Raw genomic sequence first — 23,543 nt, 5'->3', positions numbered from 1 at the left:
GATTCAGAGTCAGGAGCCCTCCTGCCTGCTCGGGGAAGCAAACCCAAAGCCAGCAGTTGTTCTGTCCCTCTGGACACACTGAGCCATGAAGGATTTTCAGCACCCCATGGCACTGTCAACAGACTAAGCTGTCACAAGGCTGGGACTGTGCCTGCTCCCAGTTCAGTTTCTCCCAGCAACTCTGAACATGTCAAACTGCCCAGATGCACCAGCAGCACCTTCTAACCCAGGAAAATTCTGCTAAAAATCCGCATGCCCCAAAAGCACCCCCCAAAAGGTGTTGCAGGGAAAAGCCCCAGGTGCTCAGGGCGGCGGTGCCGATGGAGCTGAGGTGGGAAGATGGAGGCCTGTGGGTCCCCTCATGGGGCCTCATGGAGCACCAATCTGGAGCTCTCCAAAGAGGAGGCTCCTTCATGGACCTATGTCCCTCCTTGGAGGTCGTGGTCATAGTGATATTTCAGGGAATACTGGTGCAAGAGGTGCAGTCCCCAGAAGAAAAAATAATTCTGAGTTGGACCCCCATTTCCTTGGGTGCCTTGCTGCCACATCCAGTCAGGCCAATGCCACAGGGGTTAGTGCTGGAGGGACACAGCAAGGAAAGGGCAGAAGGAGACACCCAAGGCAGAGCCCCATGTTACTCACCTCAGTCACACTGGCCCCGGCACACACAGCAGAGGGAACGTCCTTCTCAGCCATCGACTCCACCCGCGCGCTGCCCGTGAGGGGACCCACAGGCCTCCATCTTCCCGCCTCAGCTCCGTCGGCACCGCCGCCCCGAGCACCTGGGGCTTTTTACTGCAACACCTGGTGCGTTTGGGGCTAGCGCGGCCCCCTGGGCTGAGCTGAGCCGAGGTGAAGCAGCCTGAGGCAGAGAAAAACCCCAGGACTCCCTTCTTCCCCTCAGGCGGCGCCGGAGTGCCCGGACCGGCTCCTTCAGCTCCTTCCCCCGTCACGGGCTCCCTCAGCGGCCTGGGGCAGCGGCCAGCGGGCCGCTAGGGGGCGCTCGGCGGCCGCGGGGCAGCGCCCCTGGCGGTGTCCTTCGCTGTCCCTGGTGCCTCACTGCCCTCCCTGTCCCACTGTCCCTGTTCGGTCACTGCTCTCCCTGTCCCGGGTCCCGCCACTGTCCCCACCTGTTCGGTCACTGTCCTCCCGTGTCCCTTCACTGCTCCGTTACTGCCCTCACTGTCCCATGTCCCATCACCTTCCCCCACCTGTTTGGTCACTGCCACTGCCTGCCCCGTCCCCACCGCTGCCAGCAGCCCCTGGGCCGAGCTCTTCTGGTGGCCGAGCTGCATTCGCGTGTGAGCTGCGTGGGGAAGGGACCCCCCATGACTTGGGTTTGGGGGCTGAGGGGCACAGGTCATTCATCTGCTGGTCACCCCACAGCCTGCCAGCCCCACCAAACACCCTCTCCATTCCAGCTGCATCACAAAACAAGCAGCCACAAAGTGGCTTTGGAAGAAATTCTGTTTCTCCTGGCCCATGGTAGAAGCCAGCAGCTGCCAAAGTTTAACACTGCGGTGCACTCCAGTAATTTCGCCACCTGCCCTCAGGATTTGTTTTACTTGGCACAAAGTCTGAGGGTGAGGAACAGTCTAAGGGAGCAAAACAGCATGCAAGATACCCAGTGCTAAATGAAAAAATAAGCCATTTACATCATCATGCATAATTTTATTTAAATTTTGCTTTATTTCAAAAATAATTAAGGGACACCATAAACAGCAGTAGGCACATCAGTGGGGTTTGTAGTTTGAGTCTCTCAAGACCAGATCTCTTGTGTGAGGCAAGAGGCACAGTCAAACAATTCTTGTCTTCAGGATGAATTTCTCATAAAGATTCAGGGGCCCAGTTTCACTCAATTCAGTCAGTATTAAAACTAAAGTAGACTAAAAGAGATGCAGAAAAGGTAAAATGAGTGGGCTTTTAGACATGCCCTCCTCCACTAGAAGAACATTGGAAAAGATGCATCAAGCAAGAAAAATTTCCTTTCCCTTTTACTTGGGAAACCAAGGCAGGAGAAGACTAAATCCCTAGTGCAAAGCTTTTAGTGCTGTCTGTGGTAGCAGAAGGAAACTATTTCTCCATTGTCCTAGCTCAGAACTCAAACAGTTTGCTGCCCACCTCTGTCCTCACCTGATCCAGCACAACCAGCAGCATCCTGGGAAATATGGCTGGAATACTGTAGGAGGGGAGGGATCTAGCACTGGAGCCCCTATGAGCTGTTTGAGTCAGTTCTGGTTGCTGTAGTTTATGATTTCCTTAGTCTACCAAACCACTACCAGCTCAGACAAGCAGCCAAGATCATGCTAAAGAATTTAAAGCATTGAAAAAACACAAGATTGATTCTTTAGGAACACAGAAAAAGTCTGATCAGTTCAAGTCCTGCTTCAGGCTGCAGTCAGGATTAGATGCTGTACTAAATTGTCCCCTCTGGGTATCACAAACTACAGGACTTTGGCACAGCATCCCCCAAAGGGAGGAGGGTCTTCTGTCTCGTGATGTTAATCATTGTTGGAGGGGTTTATTGAAGAAGATACCCAAGGGTCCACCTGCTAGTCTAGTTCTCAGGTGGTGCTCCGGACTTCAGCAGTCATTCTCCGAAATTTCTGCAGGTAGACAATGATGAGGATAACCAAGATACCCTGGAGGATAAGGAGGATGAAGAGGGAGAGCTGAGAGAGCAGAGCCAGGCTGCAGTACCAGTGCTGGCACGTGGAGACGATCTCATCTTCTGTCAGGTAGGCGATGATGCGGCCCTGCAGGTGCTCGGGGGAGCTGCACCTCACATCCCTGTACAGGCTCCGGTTCTGCTGCCACTGGAGCCAGGAGCGCAAGTAGAGGATGTCACAGGTGCAATCCCAAGGGTTGCCCTGCAGGTAGACTACCTGGAGGTTCCTCAGGTTGTCAAAGAGCCCATTGGGAATATAGGTGAGCCTGTTGGAAGCGAGGTGGATGACTTCAGCCGAGGGACGGAAGGCAGTGGGCAGGTTTTGTACAGTCAGGTTCTTCAATGAGCAGTCAGTAATGTCGGTGGTGCACCTGCACGGCGCAGGGCATATGGGTGTCACGAGTGGGAGGAAGCCAAGGAGGGACAAGAGAATTCCACTGTTCATTTTCACCTGCAAACACTTTCCTGGTGAGATTGGATGCAGTGGAGACCACACACCACACACTCTAGGGCTGACACCACAGCCAAGGTCTTTTGTTGTTTTGTTCTGAGGATGAGCTTCTAAAGTTGGGTGAATTTGGTGTCCTCCACTGGAGACGCGAGAGCTCTGAAAAGAACAGAGTTAAAAGAGAGCTAATTCTGGTCTCTCAGTATAGGTGAAGGAATTTACATGGTCTTCCAACCCTGGATTTGAGGAGGGATATGAATACATGGTACTGGAAAGCTTAGCTGCAGCCATCAAATACATTTTCACTAGTCCTCTGAAGTGTACAAGAGCTGCTTATGTTTTCAGCATTACTGAAGGTGCATTATCAGGGTAGCCAAGAAAATTTCTATCAAGGAATCAAAAACTAGAATATTAACTTCCTCATGCCTTATCATAGCTCTGGATTACATCTGTAAGTAAAGCTTTGTTCATGCCAACTGCAAGAGAAGATTCAGAAATAAATTTACTGTTACCATGAGTAAAAAATAGCCTTTCCAGCCTTGAAGAGAAGTGATAAACAGCTTTTGGCTGCAGTGAAGGTGCTGACCACTGAGGATGGAGGCCAGTGGAGTTTTTCATGCTAGACACTGCTCCAGCAGGTAAATAATCACCTGTGCTGGGAGACATGGGTCAACGAGCTTTTTTAACGTTACAGTCTCATGCCACTGCTGAACAGGAGCTGCTGTAACTTCTCCAGGAGAACAACTACACATACCTGCAACAAGGCAGCATTTTTCTGTGCTTGACAAATTGTAACTGTCAATCAATTAAATAAAATTTTAAAAAAGAGTAGAAGGTAGCATTATTGACTTACCAGAATAGTTCAATCCTTGCTTTCTTGCTGGCTTTACAACACAAGAGAAAGGTCTTGAGGCAGCCCAGCCAGTGCAAGAGTGTGTGCGTAGCTCTGTTCCCGGATAATCCCCTTGCAGCTGGCTGGCAAGATAAGGGTCAGGCTCATCCCAGGGACTCCTCCCACATGAGGCCTTCCTGCAAGTCTGCTGCATGTCACAGGAAGCTGAGGCTTCATTGAGCAAGTCTTCCAAGAAAGGGGAGTTGACACTGCTCACAAGAACACGTTTGCTGGGAGATGCTGCCAGTGCTGGTAACTGTGATTCTGGGCCCACAGGCTCAGCCCCACAGAAATGTTATGAAGTCTCAACAGCACAGTAACTCAAAATGCACTTCAGACTGGAAGGTAATGTTACTGGTTTGTACCATACTCCCTCAGCACTGTGACCTTTGGCTTCCCATCTCATCAGGAAAACTTGGCAGAGTGGTGACACCTAGAACTTTCTGGGTGCTGACCCTCAGGTTTCCCTTGAAGAAGTGGCACAAATCTAGTAGTTATTAGTGAAAGGTCTGCTGATAGACATGGTCTTCCAGTCCATCCATCTTTCCAGAGAAAGACTCTTCAGACACTTCCATCCTCTCATGATTGTTATAGGGGTAAAATAAAACTTTTGACATTTCACTGTCTACATCAAAATAAAACTAGTTGGATTTACAGGAAGGCCAGCAGACTGGGAAAGGCAGTGCTCTGAGGAGCTGCTCTTCAGGCAGCCAAGTGAGCCCACAGCCCCTGACAAGTGCAGTTACTGAGAAAGACTGACCACATGCTTTATTTGGAAGCTGCATTACACAAATACTTCAACAGGTAAATCCAAGGATGAAAACTACATTCAGACAGAATCACATCTTCTTGTGGCCATCACATCTTCACAGACACTTCTCTGCCATCAGCCTGACCAGACATACACTACACTCCTTAGCCTAAGGCCACCAGAACCACATTATAGAACTGTTGCCCCATTGAACTCAACTCTGTTACATTGTACTGCGGACATCCTAGAGACCAGAAATGATGAATGCCCTGAATGTACTCATGTTAAGAGAATTGAGGGTGCAAAAAATTGCAGAATGTGGCCCCAACCAAGGGAAATTTTTTATGCTCTGAAGAAAACAATTAAACTTTAAATTTCTACAAAATTGGAGCAGATAATTCCAGTTGTTTCACTGTGGTGGTGAGGCAGAGTGGGAAAGATATCTTAGGCTAACAAATTAACCCAGTTTTTCCTGCAGAGTCTGCTTTCCACTTGGGAGCAGCTCAACTACAGCAGGGTGAGTTTGTTCAGCAAACTTACCTCGTGTCATGTGTTCAGGCTATGTTTATTCACAGGCAGGTGTTCAGGCCAGGTGTGACATGGAGCTGATCTAGAGCCAGACCCATTGTGGCTCTGCATGCAGCATGGACTCGGCAATGCTCTCCTGGCTGCTCACAAACTGGATTTCCTGGGAGTGGATCTTGCCCAGCTGACCATTGATGATTTAGATACCACTCCTAGGGGAAGCTTAGATATAGAGGAACCCTCAAGATCATCTTGCTAGCTTCTGCAATAAACAGGCCAGAAATCCCCTGCAGGAAACCTGCCTGAAACCTGCTCTGACTGAATTAGATAAAAGGAGAAACAGGGTCAGTTTTGCTTTCTCCTGCCCATAATGTATCACCAATGCTGCTCAAGGGGGCTGAAAATTAAACAGAAAGAGGTTGGATTTTTGAATGTATTTATTTCACTGATCAATTCAGGTAGTAAACATTAATAATAATAACAATAATCATTTAATAAAATGGATATGTTTAAAAGGTTTCATTTTCTTTGTTCACAATGACAAAATGTTCAAACAGAAATTTACAAAAATTATATAATTATAATAACCCAACAGATGGACAGGAAACATAGAGCCTAGGAATGGAGCAGGGGGTGAGGAAGGTGCATGGCAGGAGCAAGCCAGCATTAAAGCACAGCGGAGTTTGTGAGGAAGAGCAGGGAATGCCATTGCAGAGCACAAGTGGGAGCCCCTCCTTTGAGGGGAGGCATGCAAGGAGGCAGCAAGGACTGCACAGGCAGGACCAGCACAGCAGTGGCACACAAGGAGTTCATGCCATGGATCCATCCTGTCAGGCACAGGGGCCAAGATGTACCAACAGCCCCAGCTGCAGCCTGGGATAGCTGTGGAGTGGGACACCATCCCTGCAGCCCCTCACTCAGCAGGGCAAAGCTTGGCAGAGGCATGGGAATGTGCTAGGGGGTGCAGGGTATGTGAGGCTGTGGAGGGTTGCATGAGGGAAGGTGTTAAATTACTTTCCTATCCACACTTCTCACTGCCAGAGCCACATGGCTAAGTCCCTGCCTTCAGGAGTCTCTTCTCCATTTACTGTGAGAATTGATGCCACAGTACAACACACTCCTTAAATAAACACATTCCACCTTCCAGGCCAGAATCTGACCCCCTGATGTCCCCCAAAATCAGTCTCTAAACCCTTTCCAAGCATTCCCTAAATTCTGGCACTCAGGCCAGGGAACATCCTACAGAGACATGATTGCAGTGGTACCACCACCCCTCTGTGGAAGCCATCTCTGCTGCCTCACTCCTGTGTGGTTTTTCCTAAATGCAACTTGAACCATCTTTGCCAGCTGGTAGCCAAAGGCTTCAGCTCTCTGTAGAGAACAGGCTTGTGACTCTTGACTTGATGTAGGAGGCAAGTGCACTGAGCTGATGGAGACTTCCCCAGGTGGTGGGATGGGCAGATCCACCCTCAGCAGCCTTGCCTGTGACCAGTGAACCCTGTGCTTTCACCAGCACACAGCACCTCTGTGCACAGCCCAGCATGAAAGGTATGTCCATGCTAAAGGGAAAGGGTCTCCTTTATCTTCTAGGAATGAATCTGTTTGAAAGAGGAAAATCTCCAGGTGGACAGGGCTCATTTGCAACAGAACATCCTCCTCACCAAGATTTTGTAAGAAAAGAGGGGACAGGTTACTTCAAGATGTTTCCTTTTATGTTAGTACAGACAAAGCCAAGAACTCAGCTGTCCACCTTTTTGGAAAACCTGGAGGAAGCTCCTGTTCCAGGTTACTCCACTGCCCAAGTAAGCACATCATGCAAGAAAGGTTATACTTCCTCTCAGGTGCCTCAGTCCTGCATGTTACTGAAGTCAAGCTGAATCCTTCTGCTCTCCTAGGATGGCACTGCCACTTATGAGCCCAAAATAAGGGAGCATGGAAAAAATACCCTGAACATTGTTGAGCACTGCTCTTGCCCAGCTTGCACAGTTCTGTCAAAGGGCTTCCATCCTTATTTTGTCCTTCCACATGGTGCCAGGGTCTCTCCCCTGCCCCTAGAGCCCATGCACTGGCTAAGCAGAGTCTCTGTACAGTGAATAACTGGAACCAGCCAACCTACTCACCACCTGGACAAACCCTGACAGGGCTCTAAAGCCCCAGAGAGGAATCAGACAAATGCCTAGAGCCTAGTAACAGAATCTAGGGCCTGGCTATTCCTGGCCAACACTGTGCTTCCTACCCAGGGAGGTCTACTGGGGAGATCCAGAGATGGAGGAACAAATACAAAAGGGGAAAGGGGGCAGAGGAGTCAGGCAAGGAGCAGAAGGGCCCAGCCCATGGCTGCACTCCCTGGAGTCAGAGGGAAGAGCCAAGTGTCTCTCCCTCCAACAGCCCTGACTCCTGTGAGCGTGGCAGTGTTGCTGGCAAGCCCTGCCCTGTCAGGCACATCACACTCCAGGGCTCTGCTCTGGCTGGACTCAAGTTAAAAATACTGCAGGAAGCAAGAACAGGACAGGAGCTGCTGCCCAAAGAGTGCTTTTATCTCTGCCCAGCAGACCCAGCAGCCTTCCCAGCACTAGGGCAGGAAGAGCCAAGGAATAAGGAGGGGGAGAAGGGTTGAATGCCTGGGGGAAAGGCAGGGGAGCAAGAGCCAAGCCTGCTGGGCTGTGCTCAGCCCCACTCAATGACAGTCCTGCACCTACCAGGCTGACCCAACACCTGCCCACACAGACTGCCTGCAGATCTCTGATACAAGCCTACAACAACTGCCCCTTCCCCCAGGAGAAGCTTGGAGCCAGCTATGTGCTCATGGCACTGCAAAGCCTGGGGGTAGGGGACAGGTCTGCATTTTGGGTTGGATTTCAGCCCGAGGGTTTCTACCCCCTCCAAAGCAGTCTTGGCAAGTGCTCTGGATGCCACAGTGCTTTTCAGAGCAGACACTGAAGACACACTGCAAGTGATGACCTGAGCTAAACCATAAAACACCCTCACACAGCTACTGCAGGGCCCTAGGGTTCCTCTACCAATGCCTCCAGCCTGCTCTGGGAGGAAACCATGGCAAGGAAAGTGCTCACTCCCATCACCTCCTTGCAGGCAATAGTCAACAACTCAACCTCTCTCCCAGAAAGATGTAACTGAGAACAGTTTTCTTGTAACCAGCCCCAGCACTCAGTCTCTTGCTGTTCAGTGCAAACATCCTGGAGTTTTCTTCATAGGAAGAACAAAACCAACCAACTAAACAAAAAATCCATAAAAACCTGGACAGGATACCAGGCAATCATCAGGACTCCTGAGCAGGTCAGTGCACAGAGGAACCCCCAGACCCAGTTCTCTGGGCCAGCACTGTCCCCAGGCTGAGAAGCCCAAGCAGCACAGGTCAAACTCACAGGAGGGTATGGCTGCCTTTACAATGCTTGTGCTGGCCCCAGACAAGGGGAACAGGGACAGGGGCACAGCACCTCAGTTGGGAGTAAACACCTACGTGCATTGACACAGATACTTTAAGTTTATACACCAGAGAAACCAGGACTTTAAATACCAGAGCATTCCCAAAAAAGAGATTAGTACATAGGAAAGGGGGATCTTTTTCTTTTCTTATTTTTTTAGGATGCCTTAGAGACGTCCCAGGCTAGTTTCTTAAAAAAAAAAAAAAAAGAAAAAAAAAAGAAAAGAAAAAAATTATTAAAAAAGAAAAATACACATCAGTAAACTGTTAAGTGAACAGCCTCCTCCACAATCCAGCTGGTCAAAAAGCCAGCACTGCTGCTAATAAATTAGAGGGTGCGGGTGCAGCTCTTGCCCACAAGTCTCTATACAACAGGAAACCTTTTCTAAATGTTCACAGCTCTTGCCAGGTCTCAGATGATCACTGGGGGATCCCCTCTGCCCTCCAGGTACCTGCCTCTCACTGATCCTGCATCTGCTGCTGCATCTTCTGCAGCATCTCTTGCATCCGCCGTAACTGCAGGAGACACAGACGAGAGAGTCAGAAAGGGACCAGAGGATCCACACTTGGCAGCCCCTTGGAGCTGACAAGGGGATCCCTCAGGGAGTGTTAACTCCTGCCTGAGCACAGAGGCACCTGTGTCTGGGGTGGAAGGGAGCTATGTTTCCCTGACAGAGGAAGCCACAGCTTTCAACCCTGTCCTCCACCCCAGGAGCCCACAGGGGGACACAGGAGTGGGAAGCCTCAGCACCGCCTCTATGGGGCAACCCTGGAGAAACTCCTGGGATTCCAGCTCCAACATCCAGGAGGCACAGGCAGAAATGGTACTCACCTCCTCATCCTTCATCTTAATCAGCTTCTCTGTCTCTGTGTCTGGTGTTGGGAGAGGCAGGATAGGAATGGGGCTTTCTATTCTGTTGTCCTGAGTCAGCTTGCTAGAGAGATGGAGAGAGGGGGGAAGAGCAGTCACTTGTGGTCCAAGATGGCTGCCTTTGGTGTTACCACACAATGACTGTCACTCCCCATGGTAGAGCCACCAGCAATGCAGCATCACACACTCAACCAAGTGAAGAGGCTATAGGGCAATCCAGTCCAGAGCTGTGGCATGCACTTGGATGGAGAATGAGACCTCCTGTTCAGCAGGTGGGAGGCATCAGACAGGCACAGCACAGCAGCATTGCTCTGAGGGCTGGGGTGCCCATGACTGCAGGTAGGGGACACAGCAAGGAGAGGGTTTTCTTTCAAAAGACTGGAGCTCTCAGCACATGAGGAGGGAATGGTAGTAGTCAAAGAAGTCTGGGCTGAAATTGGAACTTCAAGATGCCATTTGCGCGTGTTCACCACTTGGAGTCACCATTGGCTCATTATTGAGACAATTCCAGCCTTGGAGCTTAGGATCTCCTACTAAAATAACTCTCTAGAAATGGCCCTGTGCTGGTTTTATGAAACTTGTTCACTGGCAAGGAACAATCATGTCATGAGAAACAGTACCAAACTGAAGCTTTCTCTAGGCATAGCAACCAATTTTTCGCTGTGCTCTTCTTTTAATAGACACACAGCCTAACTAAATAGCAGCTGTGACACTGTTCACCCAGCTCTAGCATTTAACATAGTTATTTTGGGACTCCATATACTTGCTGCTGAAAAAAACAGGCTTGTCTGCTATGCAAAAGTACAGGGATACACTGCGTGTCAGGAGAATGTGCCAACCTGCACGTTGGCACACAGGCAGGACTGCTCCTTGCTGAAGCACAGCCATTCTGCTCTGCAACGTGGCAGCACAGAGCCACCCAGCCAGGGCTGGCAGGAAGTGAAGGGAATGCTTCACAACAGAGGAGCCAAGACCTACTTAAACACAAATTTTTTCACCAGTATATCAGTCGTGGAAGGGACGAGGTAGAGGTCTCAAATGAGAAGCCTGTGAGTGTTCTCTCTTCTGTTTCCTGATCATTCTGACTAAAACTACAGAGCATCAAATGCAAAGGGAACACACTGCTGAGAAATCTTTGAAGATGTGCTGTCTTACTAACTGCCTGGGCCCTGTTGTCTGAGAAACAGCAGCATCCCAAGGGTCATGCTATTATTTAGACATAACTACAGACCACAGATGCATTCCTATTCAGCTATGCACACAGCTATCCCTCACCAGAGAGATGGTTTATCCCATTTTATTTGGCTGGATGTATTTCATCCACTGCTAGAAAGAGCTCTTCAAAAGAATCTCCAGGCTTATTTCTTTATATCTGCATGAGGAATCCTCAGACAGGAATGTGGATTCTCAGAAGCATTCCTGCCTTGGGTTCAGGCTGTGGGAAACATGCTTGGATTTGCTATTTTAGTTCCTAGTGCCATTCCTGGAGGCTTCAGCCTAGCAAGTCCCCAGCAGATCCACAGCCTCCTGACCAATGAGCTGTTGTGAGAGCAACCCCAGCTCCACAGAGGGTGACAGACCCCTCCCACCAGAGGTGGGGACCCACCTGGTCATTTGCTGGATGCACTGAGCTCGGTAGTTCTCGTAGTGGACATCACAAGTGACGTCCTTCAGGTCGTGCATGTGTGTCCGGATCAGCATGTTCCGCAGCTTCACGAAGTCGCAGTGAGCCTGGTTTTCCACTGGGGAAGCAACAACGGGAGAGTGCTTGGATATCACATCTCACCAGGCCTCTCCAGGGAGCCCCTTCTCAGCTCCTGGACACACAGACTGGACTAAAACCCCAGCCCAGGGCTCCTTCCTCATCATCCCCTGCCACTGCCCTGGCACAGGCCTCAATGGTGCTCTGCACTTCTTAACACTGAGGCCAAACTCCTGAATGCCCCATGTTCCCAGGACCTTTTCTGTGTAAAAGGAATAATTAAGCACATGCAGCAGAGCCCTGAGAGAGGATCCCATGTAATAGGATATCACTGTTATAACCACAGTGAGCACAGCTGGTGCTGGAGGTAAATTGCTTGTCTGATCAGAATTTAGGACTTATCAAAAGGCCCCTGTAGACAAAATTGGCCCCTGAGGGACAAAGCCAAGAGCAGGCAATGGAGAGCTGAAAGAGTTGCTGCTGCCGTGGGGAGCCTGGCTCCAGACAGCACTGTGGGAAGCACTGTGCTGCTGTGATGATCTCCATTTGTCTCTCTGCAGGGCTGGGGAAAACCAGCTGTATCAGGCATAGGGGTTCACAAAGTTGATCCTACTGCCAAATGCCAGCATCCTAACAGGCACAGCCCCCTCTGGAGCCATTGAGGGAGTAGAGCCAACAGCTGAGCAGCTCAAGCAGCCAGCACTAGCCCATGAGTGCAAACACAAGCTTTTGGGATCTAAAGCTGCAAGGTCTTAAAGCAACAAACCAGCAAGGGCAAATCAGCAGCAGCAGCAAAATCCATTCCAGGGTTATTCTGCCTAAGGGCTTTATGAAATGTCTCCCTTTAGAAGGAAAGAAAGTTGGAGACAAACACTGTGCATCAGCACAGCCTCCAGCCCAGCAATCCCAGCACTTACAGGAGCAGCAGCAGAGGATGGAGTGCATGAGGGTTTCTGATTTTTTGGCTGAGGGCAACAGCTTAACCCCAGAAAATAAACAGGCAATGCCCAGCCTGCCCTGCTTCATAAGAAGCCATGTCCTAGCGCACATTAAAGCTTAGGCATTCATCCATTCACACTGGAGCCTCTCTTCCTCAGTCTGCAGTGGGAGGGTAATTGATATACTCCCAGTAACACAGACCTCCTGAGCCAGTCTCAGCGCCTCTCTCTCTACCCTACCTTGTCCCCTGCCATGTGCCAAAGGTGACACAGACAATCCCAGCTCTCCCCTGCCACCCCTGTTGGAAATGCCTGTCTGTCCTTGCCCCTCCTCCCAGTGCTCCCAGCTCCATGCTTACCTTCCACAATGCCCCAGGGGTAGAGCCGTCCCCGGACCCGCTGGCCTTTCGCCTCCACCACAGTGTTGCTGCCGATGACGGCGAAGGGAGCGCTCTCCTGGAACGAGAGGCACCGCTGAGCCCAGCTCAGCCCCGGCTGCCCATGGATCCCTTCTCCAGGGGCCAAGCTCAGGCACAACAGAACAGCAGGAGGAAGGTGCTGGTAGGAAAGGACATTCACATGTGCCACAGAGCAGGGTGCCACAACCCCGTTGCAGAGAAAAGCCTAAAGCACTGGGATCTACAGGCAGCCTAGTTCCCAGCCTGAGCTCAGCTGTCCTGAGGGAAGCTGTGTCTCTGCAGGTGCCTGCATCCCTCCATTAAGGGGAAGCTCTACAAGGAAGCCAGAACAAAGAGGCTGGGACACCAAGCAAGTGGGACAATGTATGCCAGGAGCAGGAATGTACAGACTGTGCTCCTCTCTGCTCAGAAGGGAGTCAAAGCCCATTGCCTCCCTCTGACAGGAGAAAAAAGGCCATACTGCATGCACACATAGGCTTGGGAAGCAGTGAGGAGTGGGCTGCTGGGGCCTCCAGATATGCCAGTATGATCATGTTGTGTCCCCCAGTGCAACTAATGTGTCACAGTGGTGCCTAATCACTCACAAATCTCTCCTCCTTGCTGATGGCATCACCCACAAATAGGGGCTCAGAACTGCTGTACAACCCAGCTTTCATCTTAAACACACAGGCTGGGGCAGATGGAGGAAAGACTGACACTGCCTGGAGGGAGAGCAAGAGGGCTGTGAGTTCATGCCACACTTGGCTTCATGGCACCAGCAAGGACATCAGCACCTTCTCCAGGCCATCTGCCACATGAGCCAAGGCTGTTCCCTGGGCAGCAGTAGCACAGGCCTTCACCACAAGCAGGGCAGCTCTGGCTCCTTCTGGACTGACCCACATATCCATGAGCCTGATTCCCCAGATCCTGCTGAGCAGATTCCTTACCTTCAGCTCTCTGTCTTGCTGCTTGAACTCCTCATCTTCATCAGAGTCACACTCAGGAAACTGATACACTTTAATGCCAAATTTGTCAATCTCTTCCCGGATCTAAGTCAGTGCAAGACAAAAGGATGTCAAACTGAACAATATAGAAATGCTGGGTTTATTCTATTTGTGCTACCATGGTTTGCTATAGCCTACAGATGGCAAAAGGATTTGATGTTTCTTCTACAGTCAGCCTCTCTGCTGAGAGCAGAGCACGGCTGCAGCTGTATGTGCAGATACTGTGTATGTATATATATATACACACAAACATGCTGTACAGACACATATATGTCTGTCTGCCCTCCCTCCTCAGCTCATCCCTGCCACTACTCCAGATATAACCCCGTACAGAAAGAGCATCTCACCCTCTCCTTCAGCTTCCGGATCTCAGAGGGGATCAGGCAGTCAGCTTTGGCAATCAGGGGCACAATGTTGACCTTCTCATGCAGAGCCTTCATGAACTCAACATCCACAGGCCTCAGCCTGCAGCAGGGATGAAGGACACTGTTAGCAAAGACACACTGGGCAGCTCCCCCTCCAGCCTCTCTCACCCACCCAGCACAAAGGGAAAGGGACAGCATGGTCACAAGAGCCTGCAGCAGCACTGGGACAGCCCTCAGCTAGGGCTGTACCTCCAGGAAAGCTCTCTTCAATTTTAGCTGCTGAGTGTCTCATACAGACACTGGCTGGGTACTTGCTCCCTTGCAGGCCAAATACTGCCCAGGTCACAACCTGGGGTCTCCCTCCAGCTGTCCTGTACCACAGGCAACCAACACAGGCCCTTCAGCTGCTCCAGGCTAGGCTGAGACACGAGCCAGCAAGGGGCAGGGACTGAAGGCAGCTTAAAACTCCCTTTCCTACACATCAGTCCAGCTTAGCTAGATAGGATCATACAAGTCTGCATGGCATTATTTCTCCTGATTTTCAAATCAGGCTGTAAGGCCTGAGGGAGATCTGCTGTGTCTGTTCACAGGCAGTCTGTCCTGCCAGTGAAAGGAAGGGAGTGCTGTGATGCTTAGCAGAGGGAGAACATCCAGATAGCTCCTCTCCTGTGCAAACAGCCCTGGCTGTGCACAAGCTACTACAGGGCAATCCTGGGGCACAAGGGTCTTCCCTCTGAACTGAGTGACCCCCCCAGGCCTGGAGTGTGGGCTCTCACCCGTGCCCAAAGGGAGAGATGAAGTAGAGGCAGCAATGCACTCGGTTGTCCTGGATGTTTTTCCGGTTCAGGCCACTCTCATCACGGAAATACTGTTCAAACTGCTGGTCAATGTAGTCAGTGATTGGCTTCCAGCTGGGAAGAGCAATTCAATCAAAACAAAATCATCAGTAGTGTCTCCTGTCTCCTAATGACTGTGAGGTCAAGGACTAAAAGGAAGGCAGCAGTGCCCTGCTCACCACTCAGTGTTGTTAACAGCATCTCCAAAGCCTGGTGTGTCCACTATGGTCAGCTTCAGCTTGACACCCTTCTCCTCAATGTCCACTGTGTGCTTGATGATCTCCACTGTCTGGTTGATCCTCTCTTTGAACAGGAGCATGTGAGTTAAAGCCAGACAGTAATGCTGGGGATCCCCACTACACCCATGACAAGACAGCTCCTTTTTTATCACTGAACACAGAGAGTAACGCAGGTTTCAAAAACTCCAGATCACGCTCTATGGAGCTTCAGGGGGGTGGTACTGCAGGGGCCAGCAGCAGGCAGATAGACTCCAAGAAGATACACAAACTCCTGAAGTGCCTGTAGCCCAGCTGTTCTGAACATTTTGTCCAGTCACTGGGGAAGGGGAATCCCTATCATACTCCAGCATCCAAGAACAAAAGACAAATCTCAATATCTCATCCCAAACAGCTAGTGCTGCTCTTCAGCTTCATCTTCCCTTCAAAGGACAGAAGAGCTCTACAGCCAAACTGTTTTTGCTCAGTTCTAGTGCCTCTGCAGACACAAAGGAGAGCAGAGCCAAACAAGAGGGCTGGGATCCAGCCAAGCTTGTAGCTGCTGCTGAAGCAAGGAACCCAAGTGCTAGTCCTTAGAACAGTCCCATTCACCCTGCTTTGTCCCCAACTTACCCTCTGCATTGAGGAGCTTTCTGTCTTTGTAGAGGTCTGTCAGGAACAGGCTATTCACCAGCGTGGATTTGCCCAGACCCGACTCTCCTAATTGACAGAGTGCAAAGGGGAGGAGGAATAAGCAAGCAACATGACCCACTAATTGACTTACAAATGAAACTTTGAACAAGGCTTTGAATCCTGAGCCAGAGGAAGCAAGAGAGACAAGCTGTCAGGAGCTGTTTATTGGCACTACATTTTTCCAGTAGTGGAAAGACTTTTGCTGCAAGATGTCTCAATCCTTGTAAAAATGTGATCTCCCAGCTCCCCATTCTTCCTCTCCTTCCTTTCCCTTGTTCCCTGTTCAGCCCTGCCTTCACCACCCAGGGCAGTCACTGTTGGAGGAAAAGATTGCACGAGTGGGCTATGAGAGGTCAGGAGGGGCCTGTTCCTCCTGGGGGAACTGCCACAGGCTGGGGAGCAAAGCCAGGCCTGAGACAAGGACCAGAACAGAGTGAGGGGAGGATCCAGGTGCTATGGGAACACCTAAGGGAGAGCTGGTTCCCTCCATGTACCCACCGTATGGCCAAGCCACCTCCATCCACGGGCAGTCTCACCTGCAACCATCAGGGTGAAGTCGAAACCCTTCTTCACGGATTTCCGGTGGACCTGGTTGGGCAGAGTGGCAAAGCCCACGTACTGCTTCTCATGGTCCTGTGGGGCAGAGGTGGATGGCAGCAGGTCAGAGTGTGCCACCGCTTCTGCTTGAGCCTCACACAAGGAGTGGGACTCAAAAAGCGCCTGTGGGAGAGCCAAGGGCTGGAGGAGAGGCAGATCCCTGTCCTGGCAGCAGTGCAGGGCAAGGCACACACCTCCTCTGGGTTTAGGGACTTGGCCCTTCCCACAGGTGGCACAAAGGGATATGTCCCAGCCACAGCCCTGCTTGGCTGCTCTCCCAGCAGCTTTCCAGCACAGAGAGCACAAGGGAAAAACCACATCCCACCATTCCCACCAGAGAGCACATTCAGGCTGCTGACAGACAGCCTTCCTAACTCTGCTTCATGTGCACAGTCACAGGCTCCCTTCACAGCAGGGTCACCAAATGCCACTTCTCTCCAGGTCATTTCCACATCCCTCCCTCCAGAGGCACGTGTGCTACATGATGGAGAGCTCTGTAATTAGCACCCCAGGGCTTGCACAGTCCTGAGCCATGTCTATAGACAGGTACAGTGGCTCAGCTTCTGCTTGACCTGAGAGGGGATTATTTCTTGCTGTGTCACAGCCACTCCTGGCTGAATAAGAGGAAATCCTGAGTAATCTCTTGTGTTATTTCTGAAGAGACCAAAGTTCAAGGAGCATGGGAAGTAGAAGGATGTGGAAATATTGATAACAGAACTAAGATGATTTTGGTGAGGCTATTACTTTTAGTATTACTGGAGCGTTACCTACCACCCAACCACCCCCAAGACAGAGCCCCTTGTCACTGAGCGCTCCCTCACAGCACAAAATCCACAGGCACCTCACAAGCATGGCACATGCTCTGTGCAAGCTCAATAAGCCATTCACAAATGCCTGAGCTAGAGACACGATAGACTCTGCATTTAACATCGCTGAATATAATCATACCCCTGAGATTCACACCACAGACACATCCACGGAGCCAGAAGTTCCTCAAAACTGGCCCTAGCTCCTATTCCATGGATGCCTTCAAGCACATGACTGTCCTCACCCACTCTCCAGGCACAGCAGGGAGCACCTCAGTTCGTAAGTTTAACTCTCTCCATTCCTGGGCCACACACTCAAAGAAATACAAAATATGATCCAGGGTGCTGAGCTTAGGGCAATGCTGACTTGCATCTATTTCCACACTGCAGGTGGGCAATGTCACTCCCAGGCAGCTCTCTAGAGCTGCACATCCACCTGTGTGAGAATCCCTAGGCACCCTCAGTCTGACAGACTGCAAATTTCCACTGGGGACACCGAGCAGGGAAGACAGAGAGTCTCCAATTTATGGCTGCTCTGGAGCTGCCCACTGAGATGGAACAGATGTGGCTGACAGCCATCGTGGCCCAAGGACTCTGTCCTTTAGCACTGTCACTACCTTCTAGCAACTGAGGTTTGGTTTTGGTCTGAAACTTGGTCATTTTAGCCCTGAGTGATTGTGGGTTCTGATCTCCCTCACCTCCCATAGCTGAAGCAATGTTGTTTCACCACCCCACAGTCCAGAAAGGCAGCAAAGGACAGAGAAAACTAAATTAGAGAAATTGAGAGAATTAGAGAGCGCCTGAAGTGCTCCGTTGCAGCTGTAATAGCTGATCTAAGTGGCAGTGGCATCCCAAGCAGCAGTGGAGGAGCAGGAGTGGGACCCCAGGTGATGAGTGATGGCAGCTCTGATGAGCTGCATGCATCAAAGCAATGCCTGCCTGGGGGACACCACAAACTGCCACCCAGAGGGCTCAGTAAAGGGCAAACGAGGTGTGCAAAGCAGAGTGAGAAACGTGATAATGGCAAGGTCACAAAAACAAGGAAGAAGAGACAGCTTCCAGCCTCTGCCTCAGTACCAGAGCTGTCTCCCAGCTGCTTCACTTCCTGGTCAAACACATCCATGAGCACAGCCAAAGTGGACACGTAACAGCCAGCTCCTCACAGTAAAAGGTCCAGTGTTTCCCAGCAAGCACCACAAATATACAACATACTTCCCTTTTGTGCTTCCCCTACCCTGATCTTTACCAAACTTTGGAAGGACAATGATCACCTCCTCTCTCCAGTGACCTGACGTGTGAAATAGTACCAGTAATGTGCTAACAAAACCATGGCAGAGGCTTGGGGTGTGTTTCTCTTGTTTTGCTTGGTTTTTAACCTAGATGACTAAGGGCTGACAATGGAGACACTGGGGAGCTGTGCTCTGGTGCAACTCCACTTCTGCCAGGTGTAACTGGCTGAACCTGATCTCTCATTTCTGTTCAGCCCAATGAAGGGAGCATGGATTTGCTGTACCTCTGGTTGCCTCCCCATAGCTTTGTGGAATCACGATATGCAAAATGAGCAAATCCCAGCTGGTGCAGGACACTGCCCTTTACCCATGACTCACGTAGTCATTTTCCTTACAGAAGGGAAGGTCAGTGCTGAGTGCAATACCAACAGAAGAGCTTCCCTCACTATGGGAGGCAGTCAGATCTGTGAAGGGAAAAACCCTGTCCCTAGCCATGTCTCCCCTCTGACCAGCCATGGGGACACTGCAGAGCCCTGTCAAGGGTGAAGGCAAGAGACCCAAGGCAAGTTGTGAGGAGGGATCCCCTTCTTGTAACATCTCTCTCTCAGGAACAGCAGCGTGGTCTCTGCCCCAGCCTTGACTTGTGGTTCTTCACCTTCACTTTGAGACATTCAGTGTGTGCTCCTATCCCAGGCATATTTGGCCACTATGACAGGCATGTACCACCACCTCTGCCAGCATGGCAACATCAATATGGCACTTCAGGAGCCCAAGTAGCCTCCTGAGCCTGGTGTGTGCCTTGCTCAAAGCTCTACACCACTCACCACTTCCAGGTACTACCTGCAGAGCAAGCATGCATGTGGTGAACAGGCCTGGGAGGGCTACTGACAGAGACAGGGGGCTTTCTGGGTTATAAAAAGCTAAAATCCATTCATTAGATGAGAGGCTTGGATGGAGGGAGTTCCTAAATGCATCACAGACTCGTGCTCTTGACCCTCACAAGCCAGGTCCCATCAAACTGACAAAAGCCTGGACAGCTGGTTCCTGCACTGTGCTTCCCTTGCCAGCTCCAGCTGTCAGGAAAGGGCCTCAGCCAGCCAAGCCAGCAGCACTCTGGCACAAGGAGCCCCTCTCCCACTGCCTGCTCCATGCTGCTGCCTTTGTTCCTGCTGGCATCCCGCAACCACTTGCCTGGGAACGTGCCCCACACACCACCACAGAGGCCACTAAGAGCTGTGGCCAATCTTTGGGACCCTGTCATAGACCAAAGCACCCCAAGCCAAGAAAAACACACCCATACTCCCCCTTGGCACACGCTTGCTAGCTCACCAGACATTACAGCAACACGTCACGTCCACATATCCTCTAATAGCCGGCCGAGGTGGCCAGGCTCCCCTGGCAGCCAGTGCTTTCCCTGGCAGTTCAAGCCAAGCAACAAAGCCCTGCATGGGCTCAAGCCCTGCTCATGTTGGGGGCGTAGAAACACTCAGGATGTGTTGCACAAAGGAGAAGCGATCCTGGTATTGAGGTGTTCACAGGGCTGTCTGCACCTCCCAGGCAGAGTACAGCCTCCATCACTCCTGTCCTTCCCTCACCTCTCTGCTGGATGTGCCATTTAAACCAACCCAGATCTCACGTGACTTCATTCAGCCTGGGGATAAAAGGAGCCTTGCTGGGTATATTCAAAAGGGCTAAAATTAGACATTATGGGACCACAGAAAATTTGAAGAATAATCCGTGTCAAGGTCTGGAGCAAGCCGCAGAAATGACGGAGCTGTGCTAGGACCCTGTCGCCTCTGCCTCTTCAGGGGGAAGGGGCCCTCTCGGTGTCACAGCCTTCAGCACAAGCCAGCCAGCTCCCTCCCAGGCAGCCCTTCCTCCAGCCTGTCCCCTCCGGCCAGGCACGGCCGCCACATCCGCGTCTGCACGGACGAGCACAGCCCAGCCCTGGAGGAGAGGCAGACCATTTGCTTCCTTTCATTGCAGAAAGCTGCAGAAATTCATAACACAAACAGCCCCGGAGGCATCTGCCACGGACATCTGCTCCTCGGGCCTGGGGCTGAGCACAGGAGGATCGGCAAAACCACTCGGCCACCAGCATTTGCTGAAGAGAAGGAACGCGGCCAGCAAAGCACAGCATTAACACAATGTTAATTAACACAAATCGGAGTGCGTGTGGGCATACACAGCGCTCCTGCCCCAAGCCCCCCCCATGCACGCACACGCCATTCAGGCAGGGAATCACCGCATCAATAACCGCACAAAAGCGTCGCGCATCTCCCCGCTGCCCACGGCGCCGCTCGGCCCCGCACCCGCGGGGGCTGCTCCCCTCCTTTCTGTGCCCGCCGTCCCTCCCTTACCGGCGTCTTCCCGCTCCTCTGCTCCTCAGAGGTCTCATCTTGTGCTGCGCGCGTCTTCTCGGGCACCATCCTCCCCCCTCCTGTCCCCGCTGCTCCCCGGCTCGCGCAGTGCTATAAATACATCCCTGTACCTTCAGCTTGCCCGGGTGGCTTCGCTGTGCCTGCGTCCGGGGAGACAGCAGCCGCTCCACTAACCGCTCCTGAATAATGATCGAATCCATAACCGCGGCTGGCAGGACGGACGGACAGCCACGGCGGGCCAAGGGAAAAAACCCCAACCCATGTGTTCCCTCCCAGCCTTCGCTAAATCCATGCGGCAGCCCCCCCGCCTACGCGTGCACACACACGCAGGGCTGGCTCGGCTCGCCGCGGTGCCGAGGCGAGGAGGAGAGCCGAGGAGAGGCGAGGAAAGGCTAGGAGGCTCCCAGGCAGCTGCCCGGGATTTCCTGCCTCCGCCTGTGCCGCGGGAGGAGCCTGCCAGCGAGGACAGGACAAAGGCCACCGCGGCCGCAGGCCAGAGGCGACGTCTCTCGCCCCGCCAGTGTCCCGCGGAGAGGCTGCGCACGTACCGGATGCTGTCCCTGCCATCAGTCTGACTCCGCGTGACAGATGGGCCTATTCAGCTGCGGGATTTCTTTCATAACCTGCCTGATGCAGCCGAGACAAAGGTTTGCTGGAGGAAACCCGCTCTCAGCAAAAAAGTGCTGCTTCTGGCTGTGTGGGTGAAGGCCTCAAGGGTCCACAAAGCCCCCAAAAGCAGGGTTCAAACATAACCCCCAGATCGCAGTCCTGGTTGACGTGGCTCTGTCCCCACGTGGTGCAGGCTCATCTGTTGTCTAGTCCAGGCTCTATTGCAGCCTCATCTCTGAATCCAACTGCAAAGAGCAGCAGATGCATTCTTAATCTTACAGCAACCATTCAGGCTCTGAAGACGTTTCAGAATAAGGAAGTATCTGTGTGTTCATTAAGCAGATGAACCCAACCCAACAACAGCCCAGCACACCAAAAAGTTATTCAAATCTCACGTCTGGGTTCTGAACCTTTCTATAAAATATGCCTTCCAGCTTTTCTGTGCAGCCATAGAAACTGAACAGGAATTTATATTAAATAGACAAAAGCTCCTAATTTCATATAATCACACCATTCTGGAAAGCGGTGGGTTAATACCACAGCCTGTATAATGAAGTGACAATACCACAGCATGTATAATCAAGTGACAGGAGATGACAGCACTGGTGGTGCTGGAGGAACCTGTCCCTTGCCTCACGGGTTCCTGAGCAGCTTTCTGCTCACCAAGGGGAAGGACACAGGCTGCAGCCATACTCCTGCCTTGCTCTCAGCCAGAGCTCCTGCTGCTTCTCTGGGATCTGCCGGACTCCAGCAGTGACTCCACAGAGTGCCAGACCAGCAAGGCCTGCCCTGGTCACCTTGGGCCACAACCCAGGGCCTCCACCATGTACTCCAAGTCTGGCTGACACCAGGGTCTGTTATAAGGTACTGAGTCAGTATAAGGTCCAGTGGCCTGAAGTCTGGGAACAGCTGTGAGTGTGCAAATGAAAGAAGAGGGGAACCCCCCCAGTGTTTTATCTATACTGCCATCCTATAAGCTGATGGAGGGTGACATCAGAAGTCAAAGGCACAAAGTTCTAGAGGCTGATAAAAACAAATGGAGGAGAACTGGGAAACACTCCCAGAGTAGGAAAACCCCTGACATACAACAGCTGTCATACCACACGCATTAAACTCTTCTCCAAACCACCCTACTCTGACAGCAGCATCCTTAATTACACCCACTGAGTTTTGTTCCCAGTTGTTTCTGTGGGTAGCAGTCAAGCAGAAGGCCTGCACTAAGATCCAGGTGTGGCAGGAACTGCCACTGCTCAGAACACGTCCCTGTTTGGCAGCTCTGCCCTCCCTCTGCTGCATTTCTCCATTCCCCAGCGAGCTGACAGCCCTGTACTGGTCTCCTTGCTCAGTGGTAGGTCAGGCCATGTTCATGACACCTCTTCTTCCTCCTAGATTCACCTAATCCTTTCCAGGACTGGGGCACTCTCCCACCAGGGTCTTGGAATGGGCCCATGACTGAGGAGCAGTGACGGCACCACGCTGCCTGCACTGGGCAGCAAGAGCAATGGCTTGTGGCACACCCAAGCTGCATCCTGACCTTCCTAAGATAACAGGAGGTTTCACCAGTCCTTCCACACCAGAAACCACAATAGCTGCAAGCAAACCCTCTCCAACTCCCATGAATTCTCATGGCTTGGAAAACTCTTGTCTGAGTACCACAAGCCACATGGCCACCAACCACAAGAATCTTCCAAAGGCACATGGAGACATGCTGTGTCCCCACCAGCCCACTGCACCAAATCAGAACATTCTTTTGGGCCGGGATCACAGCTGAAGTGAACAACGATTTGGTTGGGACAAAACCACAGTGTTGTTCATGGCCCCAGGATCTGTGCTGACAGTGCAGAGAGGAACAAGGAACAACTGTCTCCTGAGTGCCTTGAGCTCTCACACATCACACATGCTCTTAGGACTGGCAGCCAGAGAGGAATTCCAGTCAGAAGGCCATGCCTGACAACTCAGAGAACAGATCACGAAAAGAAACAGAAGAGTAGGTCTTGGCTACAGAGATCATCTTAAGACTAAGTGGCCAATGCTATGGCTTTCAAAATGCTGAAGGACATTCAACTGGTCTCAGCATCTCCTGTCCCTCTTAGAGACAGGAGAGATGCTCATCTGGCATCCTCAGAGTCACCAAAGCATAAATGACAGACTCATTTGTGTCCCTCAGATGCGC

At 51.5% G+C, this 23,543-nt stretch overlaps 2 protein-coding genes across 3 annotated transcripts; both read right to left on the bottom strand.

Moving 5' to 3' along the window:
* Positions 1-1,714: 1,714 nt before the first annotated feature.
* Positions 1,715-3,228, bottom strand: GP1BB (glycoprotein Ib platelet subunit beta). The gene has a single exon (XM_084217138.1). It carries the CDS (start codon positions 3,111-3,113, stop codon positions 2,565-2,567), a length of 549 nt encoding a protein of 182 aa, XP_084073264.1. The 5' UTR covers positions 3,114-3,228; the 3' UTR covers positions 1,715-2,564.
* A 2,524-nt stretch (positions 3,229-5,752) lies between these two features.
* On the bottom strand, positions 5,753-20,984 carry SEPTIN5 (septin 5). Of its 2 annotated transcripts, none has more exons than XM_084216932.1 (11): positions 20,872-20,984; positions 16,285-16,381; positions 15,689-15,775; positions 15,020-15,143; positions 14,781-14,915; positions 13,987-14,104; positions 13,583-13,684; positions 12,597-12,693; positions 11,204-11,339; positions 9,559-9,661; positions 5,753-9,242 (listed from the first exon to the last, which is right to left on the bottom strand). In XM_084216932.1, the coding sequence occupies exons 1-11, from the start codon at positions 20,959-20,961 to the stop codon at positions 9,186-9,188; spliced, it is 1,146 nt and encodes a 381-aa protein (XP_084073058.1). In that variant the 5' UTR covers positions 20,962-20,984; the 3' UTR covers positions 5,753-9,185. The 2 variants fall into 2 exon arrangements, with proteins under 2 accessions (XP_084073058.1, XP_084073059.1); XM_084216933.1 differs by lacking the exon at positions 20,872-20,984 and adding an exon at positions 20,741-20,811.
* Between the last annotated feature and the right edge of the window lie 2,559 nt (positions 20,985-23,543).

This window comes from Fringilla coelebs, assembly GCF_963513975.1.
Source record: "Fringilla coelebs genome assembly, chromosome: 17".
In the NCBI taxonomy this organism is placed as follows: domain Eukaryota; kingdom Metazoa; phylum Chordata; class Aves; order Passeriformes; family Fringillidae; genus Fringilla; species Fringilla coelebs.
Note: the sequence above shows the minus strand (reverse complement) of the source record. Positions and strands in the feature narration are given on the sequence as shown.